This window comes from Anguilla rostrata, chromosome 1, assembly GCF_018555375.3.
Source record: "Anguilla rostrata isolate EN2019 chromosome 1, ASM1855537v3, whole genome shotgun sequence".
Taxonomy (NCBI): domain Eukaryota; kingdom Metazoa; phylum Chordata; class Actinopteri; order Anguilliformes; family Anguillidae; genus Anguilla; species Anguilla rostrata.
In genome coordinates, this window is record NC_057933.1 from 3,134,808 (window position 1) to 3,151,860 (window position 17,053).

Genomic DNA, 17,053 nt, shown 5'->3' on the forward strand with positions numbered 1-17,053 from the left:
TTGGGTATGTCATAAGTGCACACGTCAACAGCTTTTACACTCACAACCAGCCAACTCAGCAATAAATCCAAACAGTAGCAAACCCAAGAGAGGAGTAGGATCTGAAAATTCCCTGACCAATCAGAGAAAAGAAAAAAAGAAAAACACATCCCCATGAAGTTACCAAAGCCCAGGAGGGAGTGTGTGCTTCTCCCCCTAAACCGGATGACGTGGCAGAAACACCCAGCCCCCCCCCTCCCCCCAACGCACCCCCTAGTCCCCACTCAAAGGGCCAGGAAGGAAACGTAAACTCCTGCTGTCTGAGGAGGGGGGCTCTTACATAACGTGAGAGGTCACCTCTGTGAGCCGGGGGGGGGGGGGGTTAGGGGGCAGCGCTCACCGCCTCTGTGCCCCGCACATTACCGCCAAATGCTGGGGCAGGAGAGCCTTCAGACCAAGCACAGCGTACTGCACCGCGCCATACCACAACAACCATGCCCCCCCCCCCCCGCACCACACCCCCAATTACAGCCAGGTCTCTTTACCACAGTAGAGAACACGCTGCCCGGTACAGGAATAACGTTCTCGCTTAGGCAACAACAATGCATGCTGTCCTCAGGGTTTTTAAATAGGTCAGTTTACCCAAATGTGCTAAATCATCTAAATGTAAAATGGGGGGGGTGGCTGAAATGATGTCATGCAGGCTCTGGTATGTGGGAAATCATTTCTGTCACAGTTTGGAGCGCACATCGGTCACATAGCAACAGGACGCACTGAGGACTGCCAGTTAGCTTACGCCACAGATCACAGAACGCACGATCGATCGGTCCCCCTTCCCAGCTTCCCAACGTAAACAGACGCTAGTTAAATATTTATACCCGCGGACAGGGGATTCAGCCGACCCATCATGCAATGGGGGAGGTGGGGCGGACAGCAAAAATCCAGCCAATCGCATCCATCGCTGCGGCCAACATCCATTCCTGGGAGCTGTTTGGAGAATTACCTCAGCTGTGACTGCTGCACTCAGCGATGGGGTGGGGGGGTGGGGGAATCAATCGTGAAATGATCTCTGGCTCAGACCGCTGGCTCACGGCCAGATAACCCTCGGCTGGATTTAAAGCCCCTCACACACAGAGCTGTGTGGAAGCTGAACACTCAGGCAGCCTCAGTCGAGGCCCTCCATGCCCAAAAAATCTCTTCCCACACACCGAGGGAATGCCATAGTAACCAAATCCTGCTGCACCTGACCGTTCCCCCGCCTCTACTCCAGCAAAACTCTGGACCCCACAGTTCACATGTCCAAAAAAATGTTTCAACTTCATCTGGACTACAACTCCCATGAGCCTCTATGTCAGCGCTCATCTGGACGCTCCTGGAAATGGGACAGAATTTTGCTGCTCCTGGTATTCCCCTACAGCTGGGCTGCCCCCCCCCCCCCCCACCCACCCACCCTCTTTCTCCAGTCAGCCTGCCTGCGTCTGGGGATTGATTGCAGCCCACATCCGCTTCAGGTCTCCGCTTCTGGCCAGCCGCACTGCCAGATCCCGTCCGTCTCTGATCCATCACCTGAGCCGGCACGTAAACCTCAAACAGCTGGACTCAGGCTCCGGAGCCGTCAGCACCTTTCCTGTACCAGTCATTTGAGTTCACGCAGGATTTCATAACCTGTCCTTTGCCCCTGTCTGTCCTAGCATCCGGCCAATGCCCCGTGGTGCCTCCGGGTCACCTAGCCTTCGTGTCCATCAATATCAACAGCGATGGCAGCAACGCTAGTGAAGGGCACTTAGGTTCGCTGCATCATCTGCCCGAGGACGTGGTAATTCGCAAAGCCGTATTTTTGGACAGCGCACTGCAGCCCGACGTGCTTGAATCTAATAAGCATCTGCGAGCCTCCGTAAATAAGCATCTGCCACACAAGAAAAAACAGTGATTACAATGTTCCAGAACATTAAAGACGGGGAATGGTGATCATTTAGAGATTTAAAGACACCTGGGCAGATGTGAAAGCTGGGATTTCAGTGTTTACAATAATTTTTTTCAAGTAGCGATTTTTTAAAGATTCATTTTCAATCCAACTGGCACTCCACAGATACTGGGGAAGGTGGTGGTGTGTGGGGGGATGGAGGACGCCAGACCGGTGACAGCCATGGGGGGGGGGGGGTGCTAGGAGATTAGGCTACTTCGTTGCTGCGGTTGTCAGACTTTCACGGTCAAAAGGAATCCAGCGTTCATCGCAATAAAACGAAAAGGGCGTGATCAAATTTACCGTATTATGGTGGCAGGCACAGGAATGCTCGTGTATAGCGCTCCACGAACGGATAGATTCAGTTTACCGTTCCGGTTTGTCCCTCGTGGTCATTAACGGTAATTTGTTGATTTGGGGAGCGGAGCAGGAATGAGCGGCCGGGGGCGCGCGCACGCGGCCGACACACTTGCTTGTCTATTGGCAATGGAACCATGTTGCATCAACAACACAGTCGCCTAGTATGAGCGCTCCCTTTCCTTCCGTCCGCGCGTCGTAATTAGATTCATTCTTCAGAGCAGACGGGGTGATTTTAACGAACGAGGCCCTCGCCTCTTCACTACTGATTTTCCCAACCGTTATCGGTTAAAAGTGAAGATTTAATCGAAGGCATGTTCAAAACATTCCGATTAACCTGCTCGACACCTAACCTCACGGACCCAAAGCAGCTAGTGTGCCGAATGGATATAAAACACAACGTAGTCCTAATTTGACTGGCTAACGTCAGTTACTTAATATATAGGACCATCTGGAAAACCGCAAAGGATCAAAGACAACTGCAACAACGTGGAAAGCCCCCCCTTAGCCCAGAAATGCCTGGAAAAATATTACACTGGGTAAAGACATATCTGAGGTAAAGATCATATGGCTAGCTTCACATGGGCTCGTGAAACATATGCGAACCTTTGAGGTCTTGCAAATGAGCTGCATAGCGGGTCAGCAGGCTTATGCGGACGGATAAGTCACTGCTGGTTAGCCTGCCAACTAAATGAACCCGGCTGAACGGTTCTGGCACAGACTTTGCGAAACTTGTGTTCATTTAATTTAACCGGCAGCGATTCATTTTCCCAAATTTCATATGCGCCTACCGAGCTAGCCAGCTGCAGCTTGCCACAGGCGGGCAAATTAATGGTTTGAAATCAACAGTAGCCTCTGACCAAAAAAACCAGCAATTCCATCAAGCTAGTTTAAACTTAATACACAAAAAAGAAAATTACAGGAAAAAAAGGAAGCGATCAATATCTAACGCAGATCGTCCAAATTAAAACCACATAGCGACAGCTATAGCAAATGGCAATGCGCAATATGTTTTCATACAGTCATTACTTGGCATGGCTATGCCTGCCTATTTAGGCAGATAGCTCTCTTGGCCGCCAAAGCGCATAGTCGATCATTTTTAAACAACGTACGCGACTACACCAAGGACAAGACACACAGGCTTGTTATTTGGAAAGACGCAAACCACAATTGTGTCGTTACTTACATTTTTCAACTGGCAGTGGCGCTTCCTCCAGACCGGTGTCGATATTTTTGCATTCCATTTTTCAGAATTCAATCACGCGCTTCTCGGCTCTGCCTCTCTGGTCGTAGCTATCATTCCTCCGGCGGCAGCGGTGAAAAAAACTTGGGTTTTAGTCACTCACTCTACTCAGTCGACAGCACGCCCAGAGCTACCCCGCTTTCCCAATGGAAAACGCTGGAAATGAAGAAGGGAGGGGGGTGGGATGAACTGGTGTCTTGAAAAAGGGGTGAAAAAACCCACAAAAAATAAGTTAAATGAATCAAAAAAGTTACAAATGTAAAACTGCGGCGTAAAATAAAGTCCTTGAGACGAAGAAGCCAAAAAATATCCCCTTTTCTTTTTTTTTTCCCCCCAATGATGCGGCGACAAGAAAAGAAAACTTCGTAAAAGCAAAAAAAAGAATAGAGAGAGGAACTATTCACGCCACACCACAACAGCTGATGGAATAGCTATTGTGCCTATGGTCTCTGCGTGGCCTCCAAACTGGACAATACCACGCGCACTGGGTAAACACAATTTTACCGACCGTTACCAGGCACGTTCATCTATCATTTAAAATGGCTCTAAATGACCCGAGTGTTCTATAACGTGTATTAGCTTAGTTATTTTACCCCTTAATCGCCGTTCTTAATTAAACGCTCTGAGTCTATCTCATAAAACTGCGACCACACGTCCCTCCAGTTTTTCCCGAATGGTTGCATCCGCCGAGAATCCCAACATGTCGAGACTATCCGGGGAAAGTTTTTGGCTGTGATTGAAGAGTGAGTCACGGAAGATCATGATCCTCAGCATTAGATCCTTTTAAAGTCACCGTAAAGGAAATTATTGATGTTTCATTTATAGGGTGCATTTTAGGGCACATGATTATGCAGTCAAAGTCGTTGTCGATAGCGCTAATATACTTTTTCGTTATATTGTGAACTTTGTTCAAAGCTTGATCTTAGTTTGATTCCCTGCTGTTGAAACCAACATTTTTTGACCATACGTTTATCGTCAACCTTTCAACTCTATGTTTACTAACTTTAAGATGACGAGGCGAATCATATTGATTGTGTGCGTGCGCGTGTTCTAGCCAACACTTTTTTCACGAGGGCCGTCAGTGTGATAGTTAAACTTTGCGCCACGTGCTGGCAGTACCAAGTAATTACGAACTGCACTGCAAAAAAATCACGATTTGGTATTGCTACATGTAGCTAGTCAACAAATAGTTTATCTGGGCAAGAGCATGCTTTATTCGTTAGACATACTCAGCTCATGCAAACAGGTGTTTGTGTGGTAAGCCACTTCTGTGGCTTTTGGTCCAAAGATCTTCAATTTTGAAGCCATGGTAAATACGGGGTTTCCTAAAAAATCTATATTTGTTTCCCCCAAACTGTTTTGTTTTATGTCCTTTAAATTGCCTTGGCGGATGCACTGGGGTTTAAAATAAGTCTCTGAGCTCATTCTGCTTGTGACCTAGACCGTTATTATTTCTGCGGGGTTTTTTTTTAATTTCTTTTTTTTTTTTGCGAATTCAAAGCCGTCCGACCTTGGTAGGTCTTGGCCGCGATTTCTACTTTGTGAGACGTGGAGGGGGGACTCCGCCCTTTCCGAAGCTGCGCTGTTTGCGACAAGCCACCGGAGAGTGTGGAATTTGGCACGTCGAGAAGATTCCAGCGTGTTAGTGCGCGGGGCGGACACACCAGCCGGCACCGTGTGTGTAATCTCTGTAATGCCATGTACAATGCTGTGTACAAGTTGCGTAAGTCGCTCTGGACAAGAGCGTCTGCAAAATGCTTGGAATGTAGTCTCTGTGTCAGTCTGATTTCACATCATGAAATCACAATCAAGAGATTGTATCATCTGGTTCCTTGCACCATTTGCTATCTTGGCTGTCTTGCCTGCTTACCAACAACATTTCCAACTTCCGTGCAATTTCTTGCGAGTAAAGGTATGGGGAAAAAACTGACCTGTTAAAGCACAATGTACATGCAACTCCAGTTCAAGACTTAGACTTCTGATGTGAGGTGTTTGTGCGTGTATGCACGTTTGCGTCTGTGTGTGTGTGTGTGTTCCTCTGAACAGTTTGAGAAGAAACCTGGGTTTCATTTTATGAAAACATGCTCACAGAGAGGGAGATTTTCCACACCGAGTTCACCCAGTTCAGGTAAATTTATTTGGGCCCAGCCAGACCTTGTCTACCACAAAAGAACTAAACCAAAGCCTCCATTTTGCTGTGATCAACACTAAAAAACACTGAACACTATAATATTTCTGGACACAAAGTCGGGAGACGTTCCCCAGCCGTGTGCTACAGTTATCTGGCTGTAAAAAATGCACCTTTTTGCAAAGTGGCCCACGTACCTCACCATTTTGATTGCACTGGTTACATTTTGTGATTTTTAGGGTATGTGATGTGTAGCAGAAGATATGACCAAGCCAGTGGTGCAGACGTGGCTGGGCTTCCTTTACTCTGTCATTGTTCTTGGACAGGATTTTGATTCGTTCAGCGGAAGAGCTGCATTTCCGTTTCATTCACGATGCAGAGTTGACGCTCGTACAGGTGGCTTGGCCTAATAAATACCACTGGATGTCCAACCAAACACGTTCCCTGGGTTTGTTTGTTTATTCAGCAGCCCTGCATGAGAGGCCCAAGGGGGGGTTACGTTTAAAAAAAAAAAAAAAAAGAAGCTCCAGAGTTTGTGTCTCCAGCCGTCTCAACTGAAACTTGTACGCCCCCCCCCGGCCCCCCCACCACCACCTGTGTGCCGCACCCCTCCCAAGTTTGGAGCATCTGCCAGAGGGCGGCCGGAGAGGGGGACAATTGAAGCGCCGGAGAGGCCGTGTCCCGTCGCACAGGAGCCCAGCGGGACGTCTTTGTGCAGCTGCTAGCCCGCGTTAGCGCCAAACCACCCACCCCCCCCCCCCACAAAGCCACCTGTCACCCCACAACTGGACCGCAGTGACCAGGGGATGAGTAAGGGGGTGCAGGGGGCAGGGGGGGATCTGGGGGTGCCGTAACGCAGCTGACGCCAAACATTCCGTGGCGAGGAATTCAAATCAGAACCCCCCCCCCCCCCCCCGGAGATCCACGGAAGATAGGCCGCGGGAGGGCCCTGAGGCCCGAGATCTATTTCCCCCGAAGGAACAGCGTGCGCCTGTCCCCCTTCCCTCCCACGCACGTCAGGGGACGACGATGAATGGACAAGAACTCCAACTCCGGCTGCCGCACTTTCGAGAGTCAAGGTTCGCGCCGCCGATGTGCGGAATTAAGATGGAGACCATTAAACGCGCTCCTAATGGGATAAAGGGAGAGCATGACACTTCATTTTCAGCTGATGAAAAGGCAATTAAGAATTGATGTGCCCTTCCTGTCACCGTCGGGAACCCATCTATCCTGGAGAGCGAGGGGCGAAGAGATTACTCCAGTGTTCTAATTCCTAGGAAGCACGACGCAACATTTTTCTGATCTCCGCGATCTGAGTTTTTTCTTCCTCGTTCCACATGACTTTCGTGTACACATTTAAAAGCTCATTTGGGCACAAGGTCACACAAGATTAGGCTTAAGACGTGCAGTTTCAGCGAAGAGGAAAAACTTAGATTGACAGTTTTTTCTTTTTTCTTCTCCTCTTTTCTTGCAGGATTGTTTGAAACGACCGAAGCCAGACGTAATTACACGAACAGCGTTTGAAATAGGCAGCGCAAATTCTTCCCAGCAAGAACAATGTGCATGCAGAGAAAAATAACAGTTAGGAGAAGTGTGGCATGCAGACGACGAAAGGAAGTAATTATTTCTGAAACACAGTCATGGGAGAGAAGGGAAAGGTGCCTGGATTAAGGGCCCTAATTCAAACTGATTAATTTCAGCATTAGTGCCTCAGTCTGAAATAATAAAGGACTCCCTGCTATAAAGAACCTGACCTGACTTCTCGCTGTTGTCTTCCATTATGCAGAAACCCAATTCAGTGTTTCAGAGCAAGGCGTGTTTCAGATCAAGGCAACCTTGTTCAAGATTCCTAGAGGTTCATCTTGACCTAAATGCCGATTCGTGTTGTTGAATAGTAAGACGGCAGTAGGGAAGCTGAATGTGGGAGGTTGTAATTTATTTTAATTTGTGCTGAGGTGGGGATTTCTCTTTGTCCCACAGCTGAGATATTCTCTGGGTGTTGACCGTGTTACTGAAGTGTGCTTTTCTCAGAAATACATTGGGCCTCATTCACGAAACATGCGTACGATCAGAGGTGGGTAACCCGGCTTCAAAGAGTAAAAAGACTGACCATGTATTTGCGCCACCAACATGCACTAAACCAGCTGATTACAATAATTAGTTCTCCTACCATGGTGAAGAGTTATGCTAATTAGAATCAGCTGGTTTAGTGCATGGTGGTGGAGCAAATACATGGTCAGTCTTTTTACTCTTTGAAGCCGGGTTACCCACCTCTGCGTATGATCACATTTGATCGTAAACTGTGTGTAAGAACGTTTTCAAGAACATTACGGCATTCATAATTTTTTTTTTCATATCTGTATTTGTTCATGGCTGTTTCCTTATGCTAATCGCATGAGCAGGACTGCGGATAAAATTTACAGTCAGCATTCATCATCTCGTACACCAGGGATACGCACAAAAACAAAGGTCCCACGTTGGTTTTTCGTAGGAACATTTTTCAGAACAAAAGCAAGAATAGTTTATGAAAGGTTTTGTGAATGAGGCCCATTGAGTGTGACTCAGTTTCAATGGGGGAAAACCATGTGCAAAAACAACATTGCAGATCCTCACCCCTTGTATTAACTTATCTTCAGCATCTATTCAGACAATCAAATTTAATTAAGCAACTAGCTAATTAGACTGATCTAATGTAATATCCATGTTCGTGACTGCTTCCTTAAATCTTACTTTCAAGTGCTTAACCACCTGAGCTACCTGAATCAGCATTAATGCCAAGTTAACAAATATTTCCTTCCTTTCATATATTTATTCATTTTATGAGCGATTTCATATTTTAAAATGATTAATTCTTCAACCTTGACTGCTTGTCAGATACCTCTAAAATATGCATGAACCACACCGGAGAAATTGGCATTAATTTTTTAAATAGCGGGTTTAAAAATAGCCCGCTAACCCCCCACCGCAGCCAGCCAGCGTGTCTTGGATTCTAAAATCAGCTGAATAATATATTACATGTCAGGACAATCCACAGTCTGAAAGCATGCCGCAAACCCCATTATGAATGGGGCACGACCAGTCCTGCCTCTTATGACTCCATCATTTCCAGCATGACTTTGACCCCATAATGGCAGGTTACCTTCTTAGGCAAAGGATTCCATGGGATTTTAGCCATTTAAACCAATTTCAAACAGGATTTTAAAAAATCTTACCCCCCTGCTCCATCAGGGAAGATTTAATATAAGTTTCCTGTCAATCAGACACTTTTACATTTTCCAGACAAATGACAACAAAGAGGAACAACTTGTCATGAGTATTAAACGAATAATTTCCTTTCAAATATCATCTCACCAGCATCCAACTTGGTCCGCTCTTTATCACAGCCCAGTATAACTGTAAACAATGTCATAAAGGAACTAAGTTAAGTTGAACAAACTCTGCAGTGAATTAACGAGATTCACACAACTACTGTCTGTCCCCCTGCCGTGCTTTCAAAAAGCCATTGGGATGACGTCCGCGCATCTGCAACGAACAGGCGCGGGCAAATTCAGATTGCAAAAGAAAACCGTGAAAGATTTAAAGACTACCGCAGACACAGAGAGTGCATTCATGTAGCAAGACGCCGCCGCGCGCGGAATGCTAAAAAGCCCGCTGTTTCGCCGCTCAGTGATTAACACGGACCGAATACGCGTGACCCATTTAGCGGAGGTAAGATCTGAGCGCGCTGAGAATTCTGCCTGGCCCCCGTGCGTAGATTTACAAGCCCGGAAGAGTTATGGACCAAGCGCTGTTTAAAAAAAACACTAACCATCCACGGCCTTTTGAAATCCTAATCCTCCCTCCCACCTTCGCCCCCCCCCCCCCCCCCAAAAAAATCCCTGTCCACCCATCTCCCTCTTTTTCCTTTGTGTGAGAGCACGCTTCTTTCCCGAGATCCCTTTTAAAAGCTCTTAGCACTTTCACCCTCTCTTTTTGTCTCTGCTTTTTTTCTTGTATTCCTTCTTTCCACCCCCTCTCCCATCCTTTAATCTGCGCCCCCCTACTCCCATTTCCAGCAAACTCTCTTTCTGCTTATGAGAGCTCAACACCCCCACCCCTCCACCGGCATTCCCCTTTCCACACACATGCTTTGGCCCTGTGAAGAGTAGGTTTTTTGGAATGTAGTTTCTTTTTTCTTTGTTCAAAATACCAAGTCAGTGTTCTAGAACTCCGTTGCTTTTTCTGTTACCAGTAGTGATTGTTACATCAGCATTAGAATGTTCAGTAAAGAACACTCCAATCGCATATTTGTGATGTCACAGCTTAAAAGAACCCACTTGTTCGAAAACTGACCAGTAAGTGGTGAAAAAAAAACAGACACACAAGCACCTGATGTTTGGGGCTGATTATGTATACAACAGGCACACAACCCCCCCAGAGAGTGAGGTCTCCTCAGCACTATACATGTGAAAATGCACAAGTCCTCACACTGCAGTGCTCTCCGACATTACTTCACACAGAAAGCAGCACAGGCTGTGGAGACTGTTGTGCAGCAAAAAAAAAAAAAAAAAAAAAAACTTGACAAGGGTCATAAATTGTAGTGAGTGAAATACTGCATTCTAAATGCAAGTTAACAGCAGTGCTCTGTGGCTTGAGACATGTGGAGCCGAAGACACACACACACACACACACACTCACACACACACACACACACACACACACACACACACACACACACACACACAACACCTTCACACACACCACACCCATTCTCACATACACACAGCCGCACACACATACCTTACTGACACCACCAACAACACACAACACAGTCACCACACCACACCAACACCAACACCAGCACACACACACACACACACACACTCACACACACGCACATGCGCACACACACACACACGCACACACACTCGTTAAGTCCTGCTGATAGCCATGCCTGAGCGCTGTTGGCCTGCAGCCCTCCAATCAGTGAAGAGAACAGCGGAGAGAAGCAAAAGTACAAAAGACGGGTGATGACTTGAAGGAGAGAGAGAAAAAGACTGAGAGAGGAGAAGGACAGGGAGGCAGCCAGATGGACAGATGTGCTGTTTGAATGCAAACACAGGAAGCCACAGGTGTCTTACCTAATTACTATGTAGTGTTCTAGTGGCCCAAAGAACAATCTAACAGAAGGTAGCACGCACCAAGAATATTAAAGACCCTCTCCACTCAAAATAATGTTTATTTTTTATTGGTTAACTCCTCTTGGAAGTGTGACTTTCACTATAAAGATTTATTTTTATGCAGGACTCACCCAAGGGCCTTTTTCCACATTTTTCCACTGTAAACGAAGAACTTCTCAATATTTCCGTGCAATCTGAGTTGGAAACATGCACGCACATATTTATATACTGAAATGTGGGTTGGAGAAGTGCTACATATTACATACTCTAAGGCACGTATTAGCAAAATTTGTTGAGTTACAAATATGTTGAACCTATCATAGTCCACTATGTCAAGATAAGCAAATGACAGATTTTCGCTGAACAAGTCACCATTTCAGACAGTTTGTCTGCACCACTCTTGGGGAATAGTCAGGAACTCGCTAGCCAAGAACACATCTGTGAGATTTACACAGAAGGCCACTCTTTTACATCTCAGGAAGCACATTTGAACAAATTCCAGGGAACTTTGCGCAGAGAACTTCTCCTTGAGACGACACGGAGGATGCACTGACCGCGGAACAAACACACCTCCCATTCCCTTCCATCCCGTGCCAGTAAAGCTATTAATCTTTCTATATTTTAGAAATGCGTGTGAAATATGCGTGCAAAATCTTTTGAAATAACATATCAAATCATATGTGAGGAAGTAAGCCAAGTATGAGGGCAGATTTTTTTCTTTTTTTCCAGAATGATATAGAACAGAGCAGGGGTCCTCAGTCTTACCCAGAAAGGGCCGGTGTGGGTGCAGGCTTTCCTTCCAACTAGGCAGTTACACACCTGATTCTACTAATCAACCACTGCAGTCTTTGCTAGGGAGCTGTGTAACTGCGTGGTTGGAACAGAAACCGGCACCCACACTGGCCCTTTCTGGGTAAGACTGCGGACCTCTGGAATAGATTATTAGCCTGGCCTGACCGCAGTGACGAAGAATCTGGAGGTCACGTCCAGTGAATGGCAGCGGTCAGCCGTGGGCCTTAGACACAATGGGGAAGGCATTCCTCAGTAACAGGCGTCGCCACCTCCCCCACCGCATCAGCCCTTCAATTCAAATTCAGTTCAATACTTCATCGCCTCATCGACTTGAGCAGTCGCTAGGAATATGCCCGGCAAGACACATACATTTACGCAAAGACGGCGACGCCCTAGAGTTTCATGAAGGATAGCCCTCCCTTAGAAGCCACACAAAGGTGCAAAGCTTATCATAAATGCATGCGCACTCATAGCATATGCTTATAGCTGAACAATATTAATTAAAATTATTGCTGGTGGTCATTTAACATGCATGGTCATCACAGAGAGGGTGGGTGCAAATGTCTACAATCAGATCTGTTTTAGAATGCATTGTGATAGTCAGATGATTTTTGAGCACTTCACAGTGAAGGGGCGAACTCACTTTAACCACCATCGGTGAGTAGCACGCGTCTGGGTTAATGCATGGCAGCCATTTTGATCCAGAAGGCTTCCCACACAAGCTTATAATTATACATATTCATATACATATATATATATATATATATATATAGTATATGCATACTTAGAATAATGAGAGCAATGATGCAACATGGAGAAACATGCACACACACACAGACACACGCATACACACATATGCACGTACACACAAACACACACACACACACACACACACACACAGGAGTAGACTCCTTTGAGCTAATTGTCCATCATTGTGCTAACTCTGAGTGCTTTATTCAGTTTGATTCCGTTTCACGCAAAAAAGGAATAATTAAGCTTCAAGTGAGCAACAACATCAGGCCGCCGTAGGGGAAGAACAATCAAAATCCCCCCTTCCTCTGGCCCGGACCATTTACATCCAATTACACGACGAGCAGGACCATTCACAGCTGCTGAGGTCCCTGCCATAATCTCCCTGCACAATGCAGTGTAAAGCACCTCCCCCCTTGTTCCATTCAATAAATAAATGTTCACTGCAGTATTCCAGACGTACACTCCCTTCATCTGCTTCGGCAGAGCTGCACGGGCCGGTTCCCCGTCCCGACTGAGCGAGTGAACGTGTGCCAAGCGCTCATTCACCGTCTCTAAACCCAAATAACCGGCAATACGGGAGGTTCCCCTGAATTACTGTTGCTATGATACAACGCTACTCTATTGCATTGTACTGGACCACTTATGCGGTATATGTCCCATCGGCAAACCAGGCGTGATTTCAGCCTCTGTCTGAGCACATGAAAGAGGAAACAGGTGCACACTGGTTGCTGTGGTTTTGGTAGATGGAACTGGAGTCATTGATTGCTGAGCTGGGCGCTTGCCATGCAGGGGGGGGGGGGGGCTGTTTGCATAGGCGATTTAGAGAAGGGGGGTGCTAGGGTGAAGATCCCATGGGGCCCATCTGATCGATCTCCACTGTCATCACGTTACCCATAACTCCTAAAACTCAGGCCTGGGGGGGGGGGGTCGCCCAGTGCTCAAGGCCCCAGGTAGCTGCCTGCCGCGCTCGTCCGTAAGATTCTCCTCTGCCTGTTAGTGCGGAACATTACCTGCACACCTGCGCTGTCAATCAGAGCATCAGAGAGAGCGATAATTATGTGCACTGCACCATAAAACCATAATAAATAAATAAATAAATAAATAAATAAATAAATAACCTACGCATCCCTCAGGAGCTTGCAGATAATAAGCACTGGCGAACATCATTTTTCCGAATGTATTTTTATCATTTCTATATGACCCTTTTCTTCATGAAGAAAACGATCGTGGCGCTAATGTTTAATTTCACACATCATCGCCCTAAGAACCGATGATAAGCCTGGGGGGGGGGGGGGGGGGAGGACAAGGAAAACAAACTGTAAAACACGAAGGCAGCAGCGGCGGTTGTTATTCTCCCGTCCTGGTGGTGATTTACCACGATGGCGTCCCGTCCGCGCCACCTCCCTCCGCGTCCGTCGCGTAGCGGTAACGTGGCGTGGCGGTTTTTTACGACGGGACCGATGCGCGGAGAGAGGCGGGTCTGCAGACAGCCCAGCTGCTCGTCCCGAGACATCGGGGGGTGGCGGGGGGACGGGACGGGACCCCAGATTTACCGCCGTAGTCTCACCCCGTTACCAGGACGCTCATTGTATGATTTTAGCGGGCAGTACCTCACGTCAGACAGGATCAAAGGACACGGGAGTGCCTTTAGTGAGAGAGTGTGGGAGAGGAGAGGAAAACGAAAATGTTTCACCCACAAATATGTTGCTAATAATATAGGTATAGGGCCTAAGGAGCTGTTGTTCTAAACTGCATTGCAAACTGAATGGGAAAAACGGCGTCTCTAGAAATGCCTGAAAAGAAGTGTTGCATTTTTGCAACACTGGGTCTCGCAGGGTTAACCCTGGAAGGCGTGAGATCACAGATATGTGATTAGAGTGTTCTTAAACGGAACATTCTAATGATGATGTAACAATCGCTGCTGGCAACCGAAAGCAATGGAGTTCTAGAACTTGGAAGACCTGGAATTGTGACAAAAACATCCGGGAAAAAAAAAAAACCTGCTCTTCAGAAGGCTGACCCATTTTCGCAGGAGAATCGTCCTGTTGGAATGTGTTTCGGCTTCCCTGGAAGGAGAGCTGTGTTATCTGGCAAGTGTGAAAAATCTGCGATGGAACAGCTGTAACCGTAAAAAAAGGGAAGTTTACGGAATTCCTGCCGCAGTCAGTCACACAGACACTGTAAACCACACCCCCTCAGCTAGCGTACATGGTGTACGCTAACAAACGAGCCTTTTAAATGCTGCCTGCCTCTCTTTCACAGTTTTATTGCCTGTGGGTTTAGTGGCACACTACAGGCAACAGGTGAGGTCAAAGGTCAGGCTGTTTTACTGGTGTGAAGGTTTGAACTGGTGAGTGGCGAGGTAGGATGGTGGTTGGTGATTTCACCGTTAGCAATGGGGTTTTTGTGTAGTTTGTATAGAGACAGGATTTTTTCTGTGTGTATATGTGTATGTGTGTGTGTGTGTGTGTATTGGTTTCTGTGTGTGTGAGCCCCCAAACCCCCTGCACCCCCAACCAGCCACAGTCCCTTTTGCACCACTCAAGGTCCTTACACCCATGTACTGACCATCCCAAAATGGCTGAAGCACCCCCTCGAACCTGCCCCCTTCCTCACTCACACACCCCGCCAAAAAGCCCTCTTTCATTACCATGACAAACCAGGGAGAGAGAGCAAAAGGAGGGAGTGTTTGTGAGCCTGAGAGAGAGAGAGAGAGAGAGAGAGAGAGAGAGAGCCTCCTGATGAACTCTGCCCTCCTCTAAAAGACTGCATTCATTTTTTCCTCCCCTCTCTGTCTGCATTGTCCACACGGCACATCAGCTCAAACTCTGGTCCACTCTGACCCCTGAATGCTTTCTCCAACCACAGAGCAGAGCATGGCGCCATTTTAAATATGATCAAAACAGTCCAAGCGCACTTACATACAGCAGTTCCTGGAGGGTGCCAGTTTCCCGAAAGTAACGGGCAGCAGTTATAATCTCTTACTGGAATTTAATCCATATATAAATATATTTTAAATAAACATATCATTGATATATTTTGCGATATATTGCAACATTTCACAATAATATAGAAAATATAGAAATTATTGCTGCCTTAAAATATTGCCATATATTACACTGCTGTCATACATACGTTCACTATATTCCCTAAAAATTCCACACTTTTGCAATATATAGCATGTAAAAAATATATGTACTATGCATACTGTACATTATAGCCTACTGTATATACTCTCGAATATACTGTGTGCTATGTATTAGGCGGTCGTTGGAAGAAGAAAAAAAGTACTGGGTGGTTAGGCTAATAAATGAATCATTAACGGGAAAAAAGGGTCGTTCTCCGAACAGCTTGGTCTTCCACATTTTAAACCCGCGTGCAGAGCGGGACATCCCCCGCAGGCGCAAAATGAATATACAAATGTACCCAGATCCACACCACGTGAAGACCTACTGTGGCTATGAGGCCTGTGCTTCAAATTAAGCATTACATTGGGGAGAAGAACGATGGATATTTCAGCGGCTATGCAGATCTGAACCCGGTGAGAACAAAGTCTGCTCTGTGCGTAATCCAGACCTGTGCCTCAATGCAGCCTAGCATCATCAGATGTTTTAAATCGCTGAGACGTCCACGGAAAAGACTAGTGTGACCGCAGCCTTAAAGTGGACTTAATGATTTAGCCGTTGGACTTCTGGCCGTCAGTAGGCTATCATTTTCAGCAACGCTGTGACAGAGCCGAATCAGCGCTGCCGTAACTAGCGGGGGGTTTGACACGCGGTAATTAGCTGCATCAGTAGCCTACTTTAACAGCGGTTACCCGGTCTGCTATTCTTAACTGCACGAGAATGCAGACCGCCTGGAGCGTTGTTCACATTGCCCAAATGCAAGTGGATCACCGAGGGAGGACTGCGGTCCGTTGTAAAAACGGACACGACCACCTTACCTGCACTAACCTCAGATATTCACAGAGCCCATAACCATTCACACGATGCTAGAAAACAACATTAACCACACAAGAGAAAAACACGACGTAGCAACATGCGCAAATAAATCAATAATAAAAAAAATTAAACAGATTACTTATTTATACAAAGATCGATGCCTTTCTCCAATTCCATAATGTTGCTCAGAGTAATGTAATAAAACAAGAAGCAACAACCTTTTCCCTGACTGTGCTGCATTCTCTGTCTACGGCACACTGCTGGCACAGTGCGCTAATGAAATAGCCTGATAATCCACCCCTGAAATAGCCTGATAAATCACTCGGCAATATTACAACGGAACGTCCACTTCGACTCTCCCAGTTTTCGGAGATATTAAATAACATCACATTGGAAAACAAGTGCAGTGAGTGTCTGGTTACCACAAACCTGCAGGTAAATCAACAATTCAGGGATTATAGGCCCCAGTTTAATAAAACTGAAAGTTCACACTGGCCTCAATTTTTATTTTAGAGGTGACAGTTATTGTGACTCTCCCCTTTCTTGAAAGAATCGTGATCAACACCGTTCCCAAAATTCATTAGAAAATGTGTAAGGAAGAAACAGACCACATCGCTTGATCGAATGCATTACTTAAATTAAACTCATTCGGCACTGCAGGTAGTTGTATGGGTGGAATCAGCTACATGCTACAGCTACATCACTCTACATGACTTTGACAGTGTTCGGGGGGAAAGT

The 17,053-nt window shown here is 46.5% G+C and overlaps 1 protein-coding gene and 1 long non-coding RNA gene across 7 annotated transcripts in view; one reads left to right on the plus strand and one right to left on the minus strand.

Moving 5' to 3' along the window:
- The window catches only part of map7d1a (MAP7 domain containing 1a), a 62,955-nt gene extending 58,697 nt beyond the window's left edge, over nt 1–4,258 (minus strand). For 2 of the 6 annotated variants that reach the window (XM_064350458.1, XM_064350112.1), the window contains exon 1: nt 3,486–4,256. In XM_064350458.1, coding sequence (XP_064206528.1) covers nt 3,486–3,543 — 58 coding nt within the window. In that variant the 5' untranslated portion in view covers nt 3,544–4,256. Of the gene's footprint in view, nt 1–3,485 lie in introns of all 6 variants that reach the window. The other 4 variants (XM_064350375.1, XM_064350285.1, XM_064350198.1 and 1 more) reach the window with 3 other exon arrangements.
- A 49-nt stretch (nt 4,259–4,307) lies between these two features.
- On the plus strand, nt 4,308–7,423 carry LOC135263729 (uncharacterized). The gene is made up of 2 exons (XR_010332535.1): nt 4,308–4,851; nt 7,145–7,423. It is a non-coding gene; the product is annotated as an uncharacterized LOC135263729 (long non-coding RNA).
- The last annotated feature ends 9,630 nt before the right edge of the window (nt 7,424–17,053 follow it).